The sequence below is a fragment of the Hemibagrus wyckioides genome, linkage group LG01, assembly GCF_019097595.1.
Source record: "Hemibagrus wyckioides isolate EC202008001 linkage group LG01, SWU_Hwy_1.0, whole genome shotgun sequence".
In the NCBI taxonomy this organism is placed as follows: domain Eukaryota; kingdom Metazoa; phylum Chordata; class Actinopteri; order Siluriformes; family Bagridae; genus Hemibagrus; species Hemibagrus wyckioides.
In genome coordinates this window covers 15,876,376-15,898,591 of record NC_080710.1, presented here as the reverse complement: position 1 = coordinate 15,898,591, position 22,216 = coordinate 15,876,376, and the positions used below count along the sequence as shown (strand labels likewise).

General features: G+C 38.2%; 1 protein-coding gene across 2 annotated transcripts; it reads right to left on the bottom strand.

Moving 5' to 3' along the window:
- Window positions 1–1,691: 1,691 nt before the first annotated feature.
- Window positions 1,692–17,006, bottom strand: ptbp2a (polypyrimidine tract binding protein 2a). 2 transcript variants are annotated; one of them, XM_058393702.1, is made up of 14 exons: window positions 16,873–17,006; window positions 14,084–14,111; window positions 10,139–10,208; window positions 9,673–9,857; window positions 9,451–9,588; window positions 9,206–9,322; window positions 8,864–8,974; window positions 8,548–8,758; window positions 6,865–6,977; window positions 5,391–5,424; window positions 4,842–4,934; window positions 3,408–3,624; window positions 3,244–3,321; window positions 1,692–3,136 (listed from the first exon to the last, which is right to left on the bottom strand). In XM_058393702.1, the coding sequence occupies exons 1-14, from the start codon at window positions 16,878–16,880 to the stop codon at window positions 3,007–3,009; spliced, it is 1,533 nt and encodes a 510-aa protein (XP_058249685.1). In that variant the 5' UTR covers window positions 16,881–17,006; the 3' UTR covers window positions 1,692–3,006. The 2 variants fall into 2 exon arrangements, with proteins under 2 accessions (XP_058249685.1, XP_058249693.1); XM_058393710.1 differs by having other exon boundaries at window positions 8,560–8,758.
- Window positions 17,007–22,216: the final 5,210 nt, after the last annotated feature.

Here is a 22,216-nt window from a genome sequence, read left to right as displayed (position 1 = left end):
TTTACGCATGCACACTTCTGTCATTCTCTCCCTGGGCATCTCATTAGTGCTCTGACCTCTCTGCCCAGAACCAGAGCTGCTTCCCTGACCACGGAAAGACTGCCATCAGATCACTGGTGGAGAGAGGGAAGGGACGGTATGATGGAGGAGGGGAAGGGAGAAAAGGATGAACTTGGTGTTCCCAGCTGCTGAGGCCTGCTGTCAGTATTAGCATGCGCAGCATCACACCCATCCTACATGGCATGGAGAGGTGAGAACGGCAAGGACCCCACTGAGAGAAAGAAGCTTCCTGATTATTCAGTCCGATTCTGTCTGCTCAGAAGGAGAAGGACAAATGGAAGACTTCTGTCTGATTGTAAGTTTAATGCATGTGGACGTGAGATTCAAGCCATTCAGCGTGGAGTTACTCACAGTCACAGTGCATGGATGTTCATGATGGTGCTTATAGAAAATGTGTCTCATCTGTGCAAATGCTGATAGTCATTATAACAAGTGTATATTAAATGGTGTTCTGGTCCTGTAATAACATTCTGGACATAGTGTATATTTATAGCAAACATACACCATTGTGGTATAAAATTGGCCTTCATGCATATTTAGCCAAGCAACTCTTTCCTGTCATGCCTGCACTAAGAGTCCTAAATGGGAGTTAAAATGAAAAAGCAGCATAAATGACCAGGCAAACTGAGAAGTATTCAATAAGCTTGATGCGTCTTGTCATGCATGAAGTCATTACGTTGTGTAAAAGCATGGAAACCCAGGCCGTTCTCTTCATAAGCGAGATGGTCTCACACTGCGCGTTAATACTTTGCTCGATCAATGTAGCAAGGAAAGCATTTCTGGAAAGCTCGCTTTGCCTGCGTAATCTCATCTGCAACCCTCCAATTCCCACTGACTCTACAAGCCTTGCTCCAGGGCAAGCGGGAAGGCGAGCAGAAGCCACAGTCACACGCTCGTATTTCTCAGCCCCCGCCCCACCACTGTGGTGACAGCAATCACCATGACAATACCAAAACACACTGCCATGCTGGGCCAAGTGCAGGACGAGCTCAGTGTGAAGCAGCCTCAGCATAAAGAGACATGAGGATGGCTGCTCTAAAAGGAACACAGTCCAAATCAATAGTGCCATTATCAGGAAGTCGGAGCTGAATTAGATGTCATGGCACCCAGAGCAAAAAGAGAAGCGGAGGTGTGGTGAGACATACATAATGATTATATAAGACTGCAAGTCAATCAAGCACCTGGCCCTTTAAAAGATGCTAAGGGTGCATGGTAGCAGTAAGGTTTCAGTTTATATCAGAAAACATGGTACGCAAAAAGAGCTGTTCTCTGTACAACCCGGTAGGGTTTCACAAAAGAAACAAACTGGAAGACTCTTAGTGCACTAATGAGAAATCCTGTTTCATGAACCATTAAGACATGGCATTTATATAGTAAAGCATCTACCAAATTGTACACTAAAATCTTGTAACACATTTAGAGTTGGTGCCATGTAAAGGCGAGCATGATTCTAACAGAGCACTGGCTGTTACTTATTGGCCTACGATGGTTAAAAATTCAACAATTAAATGTGCTCATATACACTACGTTATAATTTAACTTTTTAATGTGTATCCTTTTCTTCACTGAGGAGAGAACAGTAAAGGCAGAGCAGAGACAGAAAGACAGGAGAGAGGGAGAGAGAGCGTGAATACAGAGCTACAGAAGTATTTATTGAGCATGCTACAGCGGTAAAAGCAGAGTACAGGAACAAGAGGGATAGAGGAGCAAAAAACAAACCACAAACACACAACCAAGACAATCCTTCCCAACAGTGTTAGAAAAAAACAATCTTTTTAATTGTGCCACTTCCAAACTGCACTTTAATGTTTCTAAAGATGTATAAAAAAAAAAGAAAAGAAAAGAAAAGAAAGAAAACTATACAGAATTTAATCACCATCTTAAAAATGTACAGTCCAGTCATGTGAGAAATACAACCATGGAGCTTTGGCAGCAAATGGGTTATATCTCTTGGTAACCGTTACATTTTTCCAAACCGGATAAATATCAGCATGTTTATGGGATTTGCTTCTGGGAAGTACAAAACAGGGAACGTTCTAAAAATCTGAATGCTCAGGAAATTAAGACTAAAGGCACAAACTTTGGTCCCACCAGGTAGCCCCTATTCTACATACTGTTCATGTCAAACTTCAGGCTCATGTTTGTTAGCTTTAAAACTCATGCAACAGCTGCTCTCTAAACAAAGATTCAACTTATCTAGGCATGCAGAGAAAACTGGTGTATGTCCAAATAAAACAAAAAAAAAAACAAACTAATAATATGTATTAACATGTTCAGTGCCTACTATGCAAAACTTAAATGTGGCATACTGTATCATAACCTTTTGAAAATAACTTGGATGCAAGCTAACACTCAAACTTGCAGTGACCATTAAGCACTAGAATAGTATGGTATATACACGCCACTGGATTTTATTTTTTTAAAAATCCACAATCCAAGCTGATCGAAAGCAAAACAAGAAAATGGTCAAAAAAGCAAAACACATGGACTTGAGCTTGGAGTGGCAAGATCACACACACTGTACAGTTCACACAAGGGAAAGAAAAACAAAACGCAACTGACTTTTCAAACCATTAACACATTCACAACAAATAAGCCTGTGTTGCTATGTGGTGGAGGTGCATTTATGACCGATTACGGATGTGAAAATCTTTATGACAGTTTGTTGAGTAAGGCACATTCTTTGTCAACTAATCAGGATTATGAAGAATCAACCTCCTGTAATGAAGAACTGGGGGGAGGTAATACAAAGGGGACTGCTAACAGGGTAAAGCATTCTTTACTTTCCCCCAGATAAATCTGGTATCTTTTCACTCATTTTCATTGGGAATGACTGGTAAAAAGAAAACAAAAAAAAAAAAGAAAGAAGTGTCAAAATGTGGTCCCCAGTGTACCAAAACAGTCAACAGGCAACATTAGAAAACATTAAACCTGTCTCAGCTTCTTTTAAATTGTTGATTTGGAGAATGAGACCCTCAGATGGTGATTGTTGCCCATGTTGTAGTTGTGTAGGTCGATCAAGCACTGAATGGACTCCTCAACTGTAGATAACTGAATTAGAGCCATTTTGCGATCTCTGCAAAAAAAAAAAAAAAAAAATTGTACATGGTTAGCAATAAGAGCCTAAAACTGTGAAGCATTAGATAGAGTTCTTTTTACTAAAAAAACACAAACAGAACTTACTGGAAAAATTTGAAAGCTTTCACAGTGCCTCCGGAGTTAGTGAACAGTACTCTGAGGTCATCTTCAGTTATGTCTTGCCTGTAAAATAAACACGACAATGGGTAAATATTTCTAAAATCATTAACTAAACACTGATAATAGCCAAGTGAAAGAGCAGCACTTACGGGATGTTTGACAAATGCAGGGTGGCAGAGGGAGGGAAGATGTTCTGGAAGTTTTTGGAGCCAGGTTTTTTGAAACGATGTAGAGGAGAATTGGTGAAATCCTTGGTGAGGCCTTGATCATCCAAGCCGTCTCTGGGTAACTGTACCGTCTGATGTTTGGACAGTGTCACGCGGATGATTTTTGAATACATCTTCTGACCATTGAGATGACTCATTGCTAGAGATGTACAGAACAATCATGAGATAATGAGACACCACAATTCGGGTAAAAAGAAATCATGCCCCATTTAGACACTACTACTTTTACATAACCTCTACAAAAACGGAATAAAATTTACAGATGTTAATGCCACATGGCCGTTATTTGCTATACTGATCTCAACCAATATGTTTGGCAGATGTTCACTAATTTCACGTCATTCTCTGCAAATGTAATCTGAGCATTTACAAGTACGTAGAGCTTTTTGTTTTCACCAGGTGCTACTCTTGTGGAGCGTTCATATATGATTCATCCACTGTTTTAATAAATAGACTAAAATGTCCCAATATCTGTACTTATATACCAACAGTAACATTACCACTGTGACACAGTTAATGGGATTTGCACTTTTAACACCAGGGGCAGCTTAAAGTTTGTATTTTAACCAATGCCAAAGTACACTGCATCAATCTGAAACAAACAGAGCACTGCCACTGGCACGATGAAGCTGCAGTGGGACAATTCATCTTTATTAAACCACATTTAGGTGTTTTTCTCCTCAACAGTAAACACAATATCTGTGCATTAACCATCTTTAATACTTGAATACGAGAATTAGGCAGAAGGCACATCCATTATTAGTATTCTACAACTACGTTTTGAGTCACAATACACATTAACAAGTGCCATGAAATTGTGCAAGGCAACTTTACACAAAACTTTCCTGTCCATGCTGATGCTAGACAACACAAAAGTTTAAAGGTATTATGTTTCCAGATTGAAGAAGCCTAGTGTGCTCATTATAAATATTAACACTACCAGCAATTGTACATTGTGTTACTTATACTACAGCAATTTTTACAACAATAACGACGCTTGCAAGTGCCTCAATATAAAAATGCTACATAACCTGTACGTTTCAAATCAAGCAATTTACCAATAGTTCAAGTTGTTCCCTTTTCCAGTTGACAAGACATTAAAGAATCAAACTAGAACAATCCTACCCTAAGTGAAACGTTAATGAGTGACTCCTTCAATAAATGCCATCTACGCCAAACGATTTCTGAATATTTTAAAGTAGATTTGAGCCTATAGCAATTGAAAAACAAAAACAAACAAACAAAAAAAATCATCAAATGGGAGAAAAATCAGTGATCAGTTTTTTGGAAATGATTCCTTTTCCTAACTGTCCTGTTCTTAGCCATAACAGAACTAATTCAAGGAATTAATCTTACCAAGTTGGGCCTGATTCATATCTGCCATCTGTATCAGTGCACTATCTTTTTTGTTGTAGAGGATCTTCACACGCTGCACATCACCATACACCCCTGTATTACAGCAAGAAGCAGCAAGAGAAGCAGGAGGAGGAGGAGGAGTAGGATGGAGAGGGAGGAACAGTTAGCCTTTAACAGGGTGAAACTTAGAGTGGAGAGCTAGATTCATCATATAGAGAGACAGAACATTTTCCTAATGAAGAAAACTAATCACAGTTTAAACAGAAGCAAGAGATTCAGAGATTCCCTCAAATAAAAACACATTTAAATATAAGCTCTGAGATGATAGTACATGCAGAAACATGCATGCCTTAAAGAAAATCAAAAAGCACTTCAAGGGACAGAGAGAAAAAAGAACTCAAAACTAACAGTAAAAGGTAACAAATGTTATTAAATAAATTAAATTAAAAAGACTAAATAAAATATGGGGGAATAATAAATAAATAAAATCAATCAAACAAACAAACAAAAAACAACAAAAATAAACATAGAGTGCTAACAAGAACATACCGAAGAGGGTAAACAGACTTTGGGGCGTAACCATCTTTAGAAGGAGAGAAGAGCAAGCAGCGTGAGACAGGTAGAGAGAAGAGTCGAGGAAGAGCGAAGATGAACAGATCATCCATAACGGAGGGTGGTTTCCCGCAGAATGGTGAGGTGGTCATGGATCATGGGTCAAGGCAGTTAATTTGGGGGCAAGTTCATCCGAGGAACATATTTGTTCAAGCACAGAGCATGAACAGTGAGGTGTGGTCAGGGTGGGGGCAGAATTGGGAGAGGCAGATAGGAATGAGGAGGGAAGGATTTAAAAGAGATAGAGGGGGGGAGAGAGGAGAAAATGGGGAATGATTGGGGAGGAGAAGGGAGACAAATGCAGAATAAAAAAAAAAGTGGGGGACAAAAAATATACAATACAGGTCAGTACACAGGAAATGCAGGAGTTTGGTCAGAAAATGGTTGCTCTATGCAATTACAGATTACACAAGCAAATAATTGTGCCAATGTAGAAACCCTGCATTAGGGTAGGATACATTACTTAAAATAAAAAAAGCAACAAATATCATCATGGAGGGGAAAAAAGCATGCAACAGACTTAAATATAGGAGAGGCTGAAGAATGATCGATTTGGAATGCAAGTAAATAGTTCAATTATCCATCGTGCACTAGAATATGACCAGATTCTCTGTAACTGCCATGCTAATGTAGACTAGAAAACCACCATTGAGTTATGGCATAAACAGAGAAAGCCTGAGCTGGCAAACACACTTTACACTTCCATTACTAAAAATGTACCACATTACATTTTTTTTATTTTTTTTCCAGAAGACAGGTTAGTTACCACTTTCATAGTTTCTACAAGTTTTCAGTTGCCAAGATGAGAAAGGGCCAGTAGTGAAATGTACTTAGACAGATAATGGAAACGTTTAACCAGTTTCATAAAGCAGACAGAGAGAGAAAGAGAGAGAGAAATAAAGACAGTTAGAGACAAATGACTCATTTTGAGAAACAGCACAAATTTAAGGATTAGGCAGGGCCATGAATAATTTCTGGAAGAAAAGTAACTTTCAGAAAAGACAAATCACAGGAAGACACATGCAAGCAGAATGTGTTAGCTGAAATGCTTAAGAAAATATATGTGAACTGCAGTCATCACATAATGAACACTTTAGTTCTTGATATATTACCAATTGGATCAATCAAAAGGTCTTAGGCACAATGATTTGGTTATTTTAATCTACTGATAAACCTAGAGAGGAACTATAATAATTGTAACTGTAAATAACTAAAGGCTAATGTCCCATGAAAAATCCAACCAAACAGATGCAGTTCCAACCAGCCTTACTGCATTTGCTTCATCTATTGCACATTATACTGATCATACATGGACACACAGAACAATGGCATGACTATAAAGCAACACAAAGATATGTAGATTGAAAGGTAATGGAGGCTAAACGAAATGAGAAGCTTAAGAAAGACTGACCTCATCATTGAGATTGCTAACCAGGAGCACTCCGCTACCCGAGTGGCCAGACAGAGCAACTCGACCTGCTGCTGCCGCTGCTGCTGCCGCTGCACTCAGAGGACTCAGAGCACCTGCAGTTACACAAAGAGCTCAGAGGCGTACAGCCAACAGCGCTACGTTACAGCTGCTTAACATACAAAATCAATTAACAATAAAACTGTATGAAACAATTCAAGAAAAAAAATTAAAACAATATTTATAAAAAAACACAAACAAACAAAAAAAAAAAAACACATGATACCCTTAAGGTGTAAGGATATTAGGATTATTCTTTATTTTACTATCACAGAAACATGTGAAAACACATTATGTACATTCCTCATGCCAGATTTCACATGAAGAACTAATCATAAAACTTTACACAAAACAGGTCATGACAGAAATTACTTTACTGGGTTTCACTTATTAATTGCACTTATACAGGAAAAAAAAAGGAATGCTGGCAGTGTAACTTATGCCCTCTCTCTCATTTTCGCTTTGCTTGTGCTAAAATGCAAGATGGTGGAAAGTTGAAAAGGTAGGTTAACTGAAGCATTGCAATAAATAATTTTTATATTATATAACAAGTGATCATTTTAAATCCATTGGCTAGAACACACCAATATTTCATTTAACCAGTGAGATTTTTCAACATTAACTCTCCAAATATTTTATTAGGAAAGCTATAAATGTATTTTTTTTTTCCTCATTTAAACTTTCCCCTCTAGAATATGCACAAGAGTATCCAAGACAAAATTCACAACTCATCTAAATTGCTAATGACAATTTAAATTATCTTTTTTTTATTTAAAAAAAAAAACATCCTAATATTCAGTCCCATGATTTGCAGTTAACAAAAAAAACATTTTGTTTTATGCTATAAGCAATTCTCTGGTACTTGAGGATTAGAGGATTGGATCTGATTTTTTTTTTCTGATCCAGGCTCTTCTGCTGACATAGCCTCAGGGTTGCTACTGGATAACGGATCTGTGCTATCTCTACTGCCAGGTATGCCCTTTATTGTCCTTACTTCATCACAATCATGCTTTGAACAAGGCAGAAGCCCAGGTTACAAGGTAAACCAGAGGTCTTCCATGTTACCTGCAAAAGGGCAGCATGGCTGCATGTCTTTGTTCCAGCAAAATTTGAGACAACCCTTGGTCATTTGAAGACTAGAATTGGGTGTGCCTCCTGTTAGGGTAGAATGCAAACCTGCAGACATGCTGGTCCTTTGCAGATAACATGGAGGACCCCTGGGGTAAATAAATGATTTATGTAAACTTCTCACTGCTACCAATCCTGAAATGTCGTGCCAGACGACAATCAAATTCATAGTTTGGATTTAAGTCAACTTCCACTAAAGAAAATTGAAACAGTGAACTACACACAACCTTTTCCATGTGTGCCTACTGACTATTTTTAAAATAATTTTTAAAAAGCACATTGTATTTCTAAATTTTACTCAATGATGAGCGAAAATTTTAAGCTCTCTGTTGAAGCTAACCAATAATTATATTCCTATTACAATGCTGGGGGAAGTACACCATATTCAATAAACACGCGGCACCTAAATATGAAAATACTTAACAGTAATGCTGACTTATCATTTGTGTCCAGCCTGCCAAGACTCATGAAGAGAAGAAAAAAAAAAGAGGGAGATACCTGGGATCTTACCGAGCAGGGAGTTCGAGTCCTTGCCAAAGGCTGCAGCCACCGTGGGGTCCACAGCAGGCTGCCCATCACCCGCCGGCAGCTCTGGTCTAGTGTAATCTCTGCTCTTATCATTGTTGTACTTCACATTCAGGTTGACAAGCTTGGAGTAGTCTATACGGAGCGTACAGCAAGCATTGTATATGTTTTGACCATCAAGTGCCTAAGAAAGAGAAGAATAATTACTCAGATTTGAAATCTCTTGTAAAGCACTTTACAAACCTGAACAATGAGAGCACATTTTGCCATAAACAGATATAACACCCACCACTTTGGCTTGCTGTGCACTCGTTGCATCATTGTATTGTAGCAAGGCCTGAAACTGATTGTTCTTTGTGAATGTGATGATTTTCATAACTGTGCCAAACTTTGAGAAGATCTATTGACAGAGAAAGGAGAGAATTGAGAAGATCTTTCAACAAAAAAAGGGAGAAAACATACAAAAAACAATTATACAAAGACAACATGATAATGTAAACCACTTTAAAAACATAGATAAAAGGTCATTTGCAATAAATAATTAGGGCCTGTGCTTCAAAGATTTCAAATTTTAATTCGTCAAAAAAAAAAAAAAAAAACCTGAGGAGACAGTCATTTATAGAAAGCCAACCTGCTGCAACACATCTAGAGTGACAGGGTAGAACATGTTGTCTATGATAATCCTCAAGACTGGACTGCTGGGTGTTGAGAGCGTTCCATCACCAGAGCCTGATGTGGGTGTTCCAGACTAAGCAGCAAAAATAGCAGACAACATCGAAAATCAGCATGAAAGACTAAGTGGCACCAGCATTGTTCATCTAACATCCCATAATAGCAGTGACGTATTTCATAAGCTTTACGTAAACAGTTGATTACCTGGTTTGTCTCAGTCTTGAGCTCTTTGTGATTTGAATACTGAATGAAGACTGGGACATTTCGAACGTGGGGTGTAACAGCTGAATAGTAGTTCACCATGGTAATAGCTGCTTCTTCTGTGCTAAGTTCAAGGAATGCCTGCACAAAGCAAATGTTAGTCTTATTTAATCATCTGTTACACTTATTAAATGAAATAATTACAAATAGGGCTCAAAAACTCACCTGGTTTTTGCCTTTCAAGGTAAGGATATTAGTGACCTTTCCAAAAGGCAATCCTAAGGCAATGATCTCAGTCTCTGAAACCTCACTGGGTAGTTTCCGGATATGAAGAACGCGTGATGGAGGAGCCTCTCCCACCCTTTCTTCAACTCTCAATTTTTTGCTGTCACTTCCATTGGATGTGCCATCTAAAAAGGTAATGCAGCAGAAACACACATTATAGCAACATGATAACCAAATCATAACTGGTTAATATTTGCACTCTCTTTTTATTAGATGAAGTTACTCAAAGCCTGACACCCTTTAGCCAATCTGAACTAACAATGTCTCTTAGGGGTGCTGCATAAACAAAAATACTGATTTGCCAGAAATGTTAAAACATTTACTTTCCAACATTTATCATTTGATTTCAAATAACAGTACAGAGTAGTGCTTTATTCAGTGTACAGAAAAGAATGCAGTGTCTTACCACTGATACTGCTCATCCCAGAGTTGGGACTGTTGTACATGCTGCTGGACAGCAGCTCATCTGACCCCCTCTAAAATACAGGGAGGAAAAAAAAGAAAGTTAAATAAACAGTGTCCTCCAATGGCAATTTTTGACTACTGTCAAAAACACGAAACACAGCTCTCTGAAAACTGCTTAAACAAATCAGAACACAAAACACCAGCTCCATTTTTCCTAAGGTGTCTTTTTAATCTTGCAGTGTCTGGGATCTCAGACACAGTCATCTCATCCTAAGCTCAATTAGATCCCTTAAAGCCCCAAAATGTTCATAGCAATAGCTGGTAAGTAGCTCAAAGTACTACTAAAAGTGAATGATAGACACTAGGTAAAGCTGCTCACAATAAATAATTCAACAAAACTTTGAATCAAAATTTTCCTGGGTATGCATCTGTAATAAATATCAGTTTATGCATTAAGTTGGTCAGTGCAAATAGTAAGAAAACCCACAACTGTGATTAACAACTTCTCAGAGAGAGTTTTCTTACTATTTGCACTGACTGACATAATGCATGACCTTTTTCACCCTTAGAAAACTAGGGTTAGGGGTGCAGAAGATTAACACTGTTATAATGATGGTGATGATTTAGTCGACTTAAATAAATGTGAAAATGTGCCTCAGTTGAAGGTAATCAAGTTTCCATCATAATTAAATACAAATAATAAGCGATAAATTCAAAACCACAAATGCTACTAAAATCAATGTTTTTCCCATAACAACTTCCACACAAACAGGTTAATATCATTCACTGGGGAGGAAAATTCTGTTGGTGGAAGACAAACCAAGTTAAGAGATCTGCTAGCAGAAGGCATTTCTGAGAATATCACAATTTTCCTAACCATCTTAGACATAAACAGGCCCCATTCAATTACTGCCAGTCTAATATTATGAAAGCCGGAGATGGAAACTTGAAGTAGGCCTAAATCTAATATCCAGGGGACAGTTCTAAATCTTCTCTATTTCTTCAATGACAAATAGCCACAGAATATCAAATAATACATTTTAATGGCCATGGCATTTTCTTTTCCATTCCAAAAAAACCATGCTCAAGTTACCCGTGATTTATTTGTCTTTGTTTTTAATGACGTTATACGTCCTTAAACATTAAAGTGAAATGCAATTTCGTAAACATGGATGTTCCAGACAAGGGCAAACCATTACGATATGTCAGGCTAGTACTTAAAGAGCTGGGTCTGAAATTAACTTCAGTCTCTTCTCAAACAAAGGTAAATTCTGCCATTATCAGGTAAAATTGCGCATTTCATTAACCACTTGACAGATGAGTGTGCAAACTGTCTTACAAGGGCGTTCTCAGAAGACGCACATAAATTGCCATGAGAGCTTTTTAGGTGCCATAGGGAACTAGCGTTGCATAAAGTATTGGAAGTTTCATGCTTTTCCAATGCTACAATGTGGAAAACAATTCAATCAATGACTGCAAGTTATTTACTTTTGTGTTCAGTTTATATAGTGACTTTCTAACACATCTAAACTGATACAGTTTCGGGCAACTCTATGCAAAAACACTGTCAGAAAATAAGTTTGTTTCAACAATATACATACACCTGCTAGCCACTTTAACAATAACAACAACAACAACAACAACTGTACTCCATTCATGCAATTACCTGGTCATGCACCATAAAATCAAACAGATATACATCCAGCACTTCCATTAGTCTCTCTCTTGCTTACAGAAATGCCATGTTCATACAAGAGGTCAGAGGAGAATGGCCAGATTGGTTCGAGCTCACAGGAAGGCTATAGTCACTCGAATAACCACTCAACAACCACAGTGAGCAGAAAAGAATATCAGAATGTGCAAAATGTTGAGCCTTGAGATGGCTGGGCTACCACAACAGACCACAGTTCCAATCCTGTCAGCTAAATACAGGATTCTAATGCTACAGTAATCATACTGTGGGCTAAGTGAAACAGGACAGCTGAAAACTGTGAGAGATTTCAGTACTGAGGAATTTCAACAACACTCATGAGAACATCCAGGAGCACTGATGTGCCAGGTTTAATTGGCCTGTTAACTCTAATTACAAATTTGATCAATACAGGCTAGTAACATTTGTATACTCTTGGGTTAGCAATACAATCAGTTTAGCTAATAATTTGCACTGTGTCAAACTGAGATCCTGGGGGGACCAAGACAGGTCTAAATGCTGTGAAGTATCAGCAACATGGAACATTTAAACTAACATGTTTATACATGCATAAACAAAAAGTACTGACACATTAAACCAAGCATCAAGATGCATCTAATGAAATACCTTCACTGCAAACGTAGCAACACTGCAAATAGTTAACTTGGACAAGTGAAAAAAGTTAGTTATTAAGAAGCCACAAATATGTGCTACTGAAAATTAGTAGCAATAAAACAACTTAATATGCACCCTGATAATATTTTTTTTAGCAGAGGAAGAAATTGTATACTTCATTTCTATATTTCAATATAAATTACACAGAAACAAATACACATGCAGCTCATATGGTTAGCATAAAGCTTCCATAACAACCACACACTGCTGAATTGCACACTCACTTGCATTTAAAATTACTATAGCATCAGATTACAGGTAGCAAATGAAGACAGGCCCCTGAGCAAACATGAGGTCAAAGGGATGTGTTGTTCAAAAGAAACAGTTTGGTCTGATCAAGAGCAGTTACATTCAAAATATGCCAACATGTATTATTGACAAAGTCTGGAAACACTTTCTTGTGAGACGAATTAATACCACCCAGTTAAACAGAGACTGGGGTGGACCATTCAGTAATCTGAGCAGATTTGTCCAAGCCATTAGGTTTTTCTTCTTTTGTTCAACAGGGGGGAAAAAAAAAACCCTGACCTTCAAGTTTCATTTGATATTATTTGTGGTTAATTGTAATGCATGTTGTGGTGGTGTATTCAAGTATTTCCCCACTGCAATTAAACAGTGAACCTGTTTATTTGATTGACAGATATAATACAGAGAAATATTTAACAGAACAATTAAAGCAACAGCTTTAGAGAACGCCAGATTAATATTGCAGCCTGCAGCTCTTCAGACTGGATGAATGTTCCTACCGTCACTGAGCACAGGAGCGAAAAATAAAAATGATCTAATTTGACAGTAAAAATTCACACTGTACGTTTATAATGATCTAACAGTCCAGACAGTTGTACATTATTTTTCCTAAACTGGTGAATGAAAACAAATAAAACGGTCTCTGGTCGCAGGGCCCAGTGAAAAATTGAAAACTGCCGCAGCGCAGACGTGACCTGCTGCACATACAGTGTCACTTAATCTACAAGCCTGGGGTACCTAATTTGTGCCTATTGTAGTTTTAATGGAGTTGTCCTAAATTTATTGGAAATGTATTGTGCATTATCTCTCTCTTGTCCCATGAGTTTGCCATTTGACCACCTGCTCCCACTCACATGAGAGTAAAAACCATTTAGTCCTGGTGCACACCTAAATTGCACATCATGAAAGTGGGGCTTTTCTGCATCACAAATACTAACAGACATGGCTTCTCTTTTTCATGTTTTATGTGGAAGTGGTAAACAATGAACAATGCAACAGTCATTTCTGTATTTAAATACAGGAGCTTCAGATGGTTATTTGGGTATATGAAAACATGTTCACATGCCTGAGTATTAACCTACAAGTTTTTAGGTGTTTGGAAGCCTCGGACACATCATTACATATTAACCTTTGTACATTAAAAATAACATACTAGAGGCAACTGTTCACAAGCAACTCTGATTAACCACAGTAATATCTGCTTAAATAATCAGAAAACACTAAAATATTCACTTACTACACTCCTACAAGCCTTCTCCAAATTAGCATTTGTACAGCCACAAGACAAATGGCAGTTGATAATGTCTTAGAACGGAGAATAAAGACAAAGCTTACCTTCACACCAACTGCAACATCACTGATCCTGAAAACCAAACAAAATAACATTCAGATAAGATAAAAACCACAAGCATTTTAATACACAGCTAATTCAAACTAAACTGATGTATGGTGGCAATTGAACTTTGTGATCATGACTAAATGAGGTGCAGACTTCACTGAGGCTTTGAATGCATTAATAAAGCCCTTAATGCTTTTCTTAAAATTTCATTTTTTTTCGTGGTATTATCTCTAATGAATAATAAAAAGCTCTCTTTCACAGCATCCATTAGATGCTTAATCAATTGACTGATCATAGTGAATGTGACAGTCTAAGCACTTAGACTAACTGCCTATAAAACTAAAGATATCCCAACATTTTCCCTTGAGCTATATTAAAAAATGTATGTATGTATATATCTTTTCTTAGTTTGAGAAAAATTATTACAATGCAGAACACTACAGTGTGTTCATTTTTGCATTTACTGAATCTCTGGAAGCCAAAACTAGATACAACAGCACATACATACACACTATATTGCCAAAAGTTTCAGGACACCCCTACAAATCAGGGTTGGGTTTGGCCCCTTGGTTCCAGTGAAAGGAAGTGTTTCAGCATACCAAGATTTTTTGTACAATTTAATGCTGTGATCTTTGTGGGAACAGTTTGGGGATGGCCCCTTCCTGTTCCAACATGACTGCACACCAGTGTACAAAGCATAAAGACACGGATGACCACCCCGTGCTGCTGCTGTCTGCACCTTGCACATTATTGCACACTATTCACTTTATAGTTCTGTATAATACAGTTGTTTACATATCTTACATCTCTTTATATATATATTTTACATACATATTCTGTATACACATATACCATACCTTACTTTTATATTATTTTTATTTACCTACTGTGAATTGTAATTTTTTTATATTTTATAATTGTAGTTTTTTTATATTACGTATTTTATTTTACATTTTATCTTTGTCTTTTCTGTCCTTATTCCTTTTCAAGGGTCAAAGCAAATAGTTGTGTAAGCATTTCACTACATATCATACTGTGTACGATTATGTATGTGACAAATAACATTTGAATTTGGATGGGAGAGTTTGGTGTGGAGGAACTTGAGTCCTGACCTCAACCTGACAGAACACCTTTGGGATGAATTAGAGCAGAGACTGCGAGCCAAGCCAAAACTGGGACACGTCTGCCTTCATATGAACATGAATTTAATATGGATTTGTCCCGCCCTTTGCAGCTGTAACAGCTTTAAATGTTCTGGGAAGGCTTTCCACGAGGTTTAGGAGTGCGTTTATGGGAATTTTTGACCATTCCACTAGAAGCGCATTTGTGAGGTCAGGCGTTGATGGGGACGAGAAGGTCTGGCTCGCAGTCTCCGTTCTAATTCATCCCAAAGGTGTTCTATCGGATTGAGGTCAGGTCTCAGTGAAGTTCCTCCACACCAAACTCGCTCATCCATGTCTTTATGGACCTTTCCTTTTGCACTGGTGTGCAGTCATGTTGGAACAGGAAGGGGCCATCCTCAAACTTTTCCCACAAAGCTGCATGAAATTGTCCAGAATGTCTCAGTATGCTGAAGCATTAAGAGTTCCTTTCACCTGGAACTAAGGGGCCGAGCCCAACCCCTGAATTCAGTGATTTGTAGGGGCGTCTCAAATCTTTTGGCAATATAGTGTACATTTAGCCAGTACAGAAGGGAGCAGTAAATGTTTTAGAGGTATCCTAAAACCAAAGTGTGTTAAAATGTTCGGATAAATATAAAGTTGCAAAATCTGCCCCGGGTTCTTCAGCTCATCTGAGAACCATAGCCGAATAACACACAGATCACAAAACAGCAAAAAATAAAAATAGATAAGGGCAAAATCTGTCTCATTTTAGTGAGCTTGATGCTCTCGGTAAAGAATGAATAGATACTTAATTAAGATTAAACACTACAGTAAGGGGTGGCGCATCACTCTCTGGCCCAGTCACTGGCCTAGCACGTTAACAATATAAAATAGCTAGCGTGTGATCATGTCGCGGCCTTTAAACGTTACTTAAACCGCTAACAGCTGTATAGACTGGGTTACTGCACATTCACTCGCACTGTGTCCACCTACGTGTGCTTTTGTACCGTTCATTTAAGCTTTAGCAACCAAGCACGCGTTTCCTAAATGGTCAGATTAGCTTTGTAGCATAAAACAGCGGGAACCGCAAGTAAGGAACAAGGAGATAGCATGCTAGCACATTTTAGCAAGTTGTGTAGGCAGCTAGCTAGAGTCGGCTGAAAAACTCAAGTGTCGTAAAGAAAAATGCACCAAACACTAGTTTGCAATTGCTTATATTTACACCTACACGTGTAAGCTCGACCGTTACCATTAATAAAAACGTGCCTCTATAAACCGTCCCAACAAAATACAAATAAAACACATAGCACACTTAGCCAAACTGCTCCTCCAGCGTGCTAGCTAACTGGTAAACACATAGATATAGCCAATTCAAGCTCAAATAAATTTAAATCGAGTTAGCCTTCTTTACATTTAAAGCAGATTTTGTGAGATCCACACGGACACACTTACTGATGGTAATACTGCACTTATGTAACGTGCACGCGCGGACACACACAATGCTGCTACACGCCACGCTATTTGTGTCGTTTTGTAGCGATTCAATGAGTTAGCCTGCTAGCGTAGTAGCGAACGGCGTATCTACAGTGTTTATATACAGAATTACCAATGGGGCAGTTTTCACATCATAAATATTTATATGTATGTGACGTTAAAAACAATAACGACATAAATAAGCTTACCCGTCCATCGCTGAAAACTATCTCTCCGCACCCCAGACAAGAGCAGCAACAATTCTTCTAGCCGCATACAAGGCAACAAAATGGAGGCGGAAATAGTTTCCGGAAACCCCGGAAATCCACGAGGGAAGGAGAGGGTTTTTTTTGTGTAAATATGAAAGTCTAAGGTGGCAAAGACATAAATGTCCGTGCGTTCATAGTAAAATTGACCTTATTTTTGGAAGCAGTTATGGCTTTATTATGAAAAAAAAAAAATTCAGGATTAATTTACATAGAATTAGGGTCTTCCATGTTACTGCAAAGGGTCATTGAGGCTGCAGGTTTTCATTCCAGCCAATTAGTAAGTACACTTGATAGTTGAATTGGGAACAAGATAAACCGATTAAACAAGCCGAATCAGGTCTTACTGAAAGACCTTACTTTACTAAAAGGCCTTTTGCGAAGTGATGTCCTAGATCTGGGAGTGGTTTTGGCAAGGCACAGCTGGACCTTTTCACTGATGGAAAATTGACTCATTGTTATCTGTGGTGGTCAGAACACCTTGCTTCCTCCTCAAGCAGATGTGTCCCAAATATATGAAATGTTTCAGTAACTATAGAACACTGCAGAACAATCACTGTCATGGCCAATATGTGCCCTACAATATAATTCAGACCAGCATAATTTTCTAAGCTGATACCAAAAACTCACACATGCATACACATTTGACAATGCCCTGTATATATATATATATATATATATATATATATATATATATATATATATATATATATATATATATATATATTTCTTTTCTGTTACTGATTGGAGAACAATCAGTATATCTGGTAAATATCCTTCATTGTGGGAAGTTACACCAATCAGCTATAACATTAAAACCATGACAGCTGCACTGAATAACATTGATCATCTCATTACAGTGGCAACTGTCAAGGGGGCAGCAAGTGAGCAGTCAGTTCTCAAAGCATCTTTGACAAGGGCTACAGACTGGTCAGAATGCCCATGCTGACCCCATCCACTGCCGAAAGTGCTCATAATGGGCACGGGAGCATCAGAACTGGACCATGGAAGAATGTAGCCTGATCTGTAATCATATTCTTTTACATCATGTGGCCAGCCAGGTGTGTGTGCATATTTTACTTGGGGAAGAGATGGCACCAGAATGCACTATGGGAAGAAGGCAAGCCGGAAGAGGCAGTGTGATGCTGTGTTCAATGCTCTACTGAGAAACCTTGGGTCCTGGAATTCAAGTGGATGTTATTTGCCCTCAGTATTGTAACTGAAGTTGAAAGTTTCTTACACTACACCTCAGTCTCATGGCAAACTGAGGAAAGAGCTCCCTAACACCAAAGCACACATGAATCTAGATTGCAGCAAATGCTAGCTACCTGCAGAGATTTTGTTACGTGCCTGTTATTACCAGTTTACCTAGAGGCTGCAATACAATCTGTATGTATATCTATTAGGTATATATCAAACTTGTATATTGAATTGTATATTTATGTACAAAAGAGCTCCCTTACACCACAGCAGATATGAGGCTAGATTCATAGCAAATGCTAGCCACCTGCAGAGAGTTTCTTACTGTGCCTAGGATTACCAGCTTATTGTACTTTTTAGACCAGACATCGGCCTGAGATGCTCACTTGTCTTAGCAGAGACTGGCCCCCGGATGGTCGACATCATCACCATTGCCTACAGATAGGCTGGACACCCAGGGCATTTTTATGAAGTGTCTCAGCAGTGGGCATTATTTAGAAGTGTACCACTGCAGGGATTCTGTGCTGATTATACCTATTGTCACAGTGCACTTTCTTCAGGTTATATAAGGTTAATATTGCCCTTTTGTAGTGGCGAGTGCAGGGGCCTTCTGTGATCATTTTAGATCATGTTGGTGACTCACAGCTGCAGGGTTTGGTATTAAGCTCTGGTTAAATTTTGCAGATTTTCCACCCATGCCACATGTCCACTGCAACTGTGATTGGTTTCTGAGGTTAAATGAGGTTGAATTGTGGAGCAGATGTATTCTGTTTGTACAAAGACATAGTATACAACATAAACACATGGCACCAATTATTAGCAATTTAATATTATTTATTAAGCATTGAAGCAATAACTACACATTAACTATAATATAGCAGTAGTATGCTATCGCTAACTCTTTCTGGATCAATGGCAGTTTTATCTCAATAGTGTGACAAATAGGAAGCATGCTACAATTCACGTCATTAGTTCATATTATTGTCATGTTACTGTGGTTCTGTGCAACTACAAGCCTCAGGTGAAATTAATGTCTGCTTATCTTTAAGGGCCTGGGATTTTAATTAAAAATGACATTTCCCCAAACACAGAGATGTAGCTTTCCAGACCACTGTGTCTGAATTAGCTTACGAAATCCCTTTGTGCAAATAGGAAATAAGAAAACTGTCAGCTGCTCACCAATTTTAAACCATTTATGGCCTGCCATGCAGCAGCCAGGTCTTGTCCTGTCTGAAAGGAAACAAGAGTAAGCTTACATCTAAGCTGACTTAATTACTAGGAGCTGCCAAATTGAGATTACTTCACGTCTGTTTTTGACAAAAACACTTACACCAGTTGACGATATGCAGTGTTAAATGATGACTTTATATGACCTTATAACACAGCTCCACTCTATTATTAGACAGCTTTAAGCTTTGAAAGTTAAAGGCAAAGTAGGTACGATTTGTATATTCAGTTAAGCAAAATACAAAACAAATACAAAAAACAGGTGAAGTAATTAACAAACAAACCATTCTCACTGACCAGCACTGAAGTAACTGTTCTTTCAGTTTTCTTTCCTAGTTCCGCTCCCCTGAGAGCTTGTCAATTGAGCAAATGTTCTTCCAAACCAGAATAAACAAATAACCAACAGGGGATCTCCCTCACTGCCTACACCAGTAGTTCTCAGACTGAGTCCTGGGGGAGGCTGCACTATACACTCCACTGCATTTTTTTCCCTGTTCATCCAACTCATCAACTAATTATTAAATCCTTCAAAATTCCAGTCAGGCTTTCTCTACCTTCAAACAGCAGGGGTAACATTTGTACTTTTGTATATGGTTTTGTCAAGCACCCAACGTGGCTAAGAATGTGGTGTACAAGTGCAGACACTGTACTGACAGGTCTCATGAGTGATGTCATTTTGCTGGCATTGCAAAGATGTTCCGACTAATTTTGAACGGTCACAATTGATGTCACTGTAATGTGACCCAAATCAGCCAGAATTTGCTGTGCTGTCAATGACACCACAAAATTAGATATACATAGATGTTTAACGTATTTAATCTGATCAGTTCGTGTATTTTCCTCGCGTCAATTCACATTGAAATGATTTCTAGCTAAAATGCTGCCATTCTATGAAATAATGCATGTACTATCTGAAGAAGTGATGGGAAGCTCACCACAATCAATCAACAACCCTCAATAGAAGCCATACGAATACAGTGGCAGACTGAATATGTAATACGTTTGCTTCACAAATATCTGCAGTAAGGATAAAGATCACCCGAAGTAGCATTTACCATGAATGCTGGGCTCAAAGGGGATTTTTTTTTCTAAGTAGGGATAGGTTTAAATAAACCTAAAGCACATGGCAGAAAACAGGCAGTGTTTGTATGTAATTGCTCATCAATACTATACAGACCCATTTGTATTATGCAATGAGCATCGCTCTTTCATTGTTTCTCACTCACTTGAACAACTCAGCCTTTAATAAAATGACGACTGGCGTGTTCTTTAATTGCTTAAACAGCATTGCTTTTACTATGATTATAAACCTGCATTGATTTCCAATTTTCTGCATATATATTGCTGCATCCCAGGGGCCACTGAGAACACTGGCCTGCCATTACTGCCCAACAGTGCTGAATTGATGTGTTGATGGTTACGCTACCCACTATAGTTCCAATTTAGTGCTCGATTGAATACATTTATCTTGCTGCTGCTTTCTGGTGAGTACAAATTTGTGACAACAAAACCCTGCCTGTGCAGATGCAGAGCATTTCATCATATTGTGCAGATGTTTTCCTTTACTGTATGATAGAAATAAGCACAGCATATCCCATAACGCAAAGCCTTTTTAGTTATTGTACAGTATATTGCTCCATGATGTTTTGAAGGGAAAAATATGGTAGTGTATTTATACATCATTTCAGAACACATTCTGTTACTAGTTGTATCAGAGTCTCATTAGTATATTTATTTTTCAACTGAATGAAGTAATGCTAATTAAACAATTTCTAGTTTTACTGTGTTCTTTGATGCAGTGTTGTATATGATGATAAATATGTTTATAACTCATTAATCACACACTACTCTGCTAACCTTCAGTAAAACACTCGAAGGGCCCACTGAACATTAAGAGCCGAAATTACTGTATACTCCACTGTCGGGATGCACTGAAAATAAAGCTAGACAGAGGAAATGTGAAATAAAAGAAGGATTACGCATCCTCCCAGATGGCAGAAATTTAGATTTGCTTTTATTGCAGTTTGCTCGGTTGGTGAGTTTGTTAGATTATTTTGTAAGATAGGATTTTGCATCAATTGAGGTTTATGAATGCTGACATATTGGGCATCATTGCAAGGTTATGATCAAATATTCATATGCTGGTGTTGCACTAGAGAGTGTGCTGAGGTGAAGGACAACCTCATGGGTGTCTGTCCACACATGAGGAATTCATCTGCCTGGGAACCATTACAAATATCAATGCATTGCCTAGGTTATCTTGGGAATGGTTTGGCAACATATTTGCATATATTAACTTACATTTAACACATATTAATGTATATTTTTATTTACATTTCACTTGAGATAGTGAAAATCTTTCCCTTGAAGCTGTCTCTCCCTTACTACTACTGCTGACTACTACTTTCTTTTATCTATAAAGCCCAGACTGGTGATTGTTGGGGCAGGAAGGGGAAAATGGAATGGGTCCATTTTTCTAAATTTGATCCAATTTCTACAATTCTCCAATACCCCTCTTAGGGGCCTGAACACTTATGGAGTAATATAATCATGTTTCTTCCAAAGTAGCCCACATAATGTTGGCACAGCTGCACCTTCAGACAGCCTTATGATTATGAAAATGAGATGAAAACAGAGAGCTTTAAGCTGTCTCCAGTCTAATGTGGCTCATCACCTCCATTGCAGAGACACAGCGACCAATACCAAGTACTAAATCCTGATGAATTATACTATCTTCGTCCTCCAAAAATATCTGCTACCTGCATTCAACGTTGCTTCTTATTGGGACCATAACTCACGGTGACAAATCTAGCAAAATCTGGAAAAAAATGTAAAATGTAAAATGTGTGCATCTTTCAGG

Bases quoted from the DNA above. Each gene is read 5' to 3' on its own strand.
- ptbp2a (XM_058393702.1), bottom strand. The intron at 9,323-9,450 runs GTAATCAACTGT...TTTGCTGCTTAG, and splicing joins TCAAGACTGAGACAAACCAG to TCTGGAACACCCACATCAGG. The intron at 8,759-8,863 runs GTGGGTGTTATA...TCTCTTTCTTAG, and splicing joins GTGCACAGCAAGCCAAAGTG to GCACTTGATGGTCAAAACAT.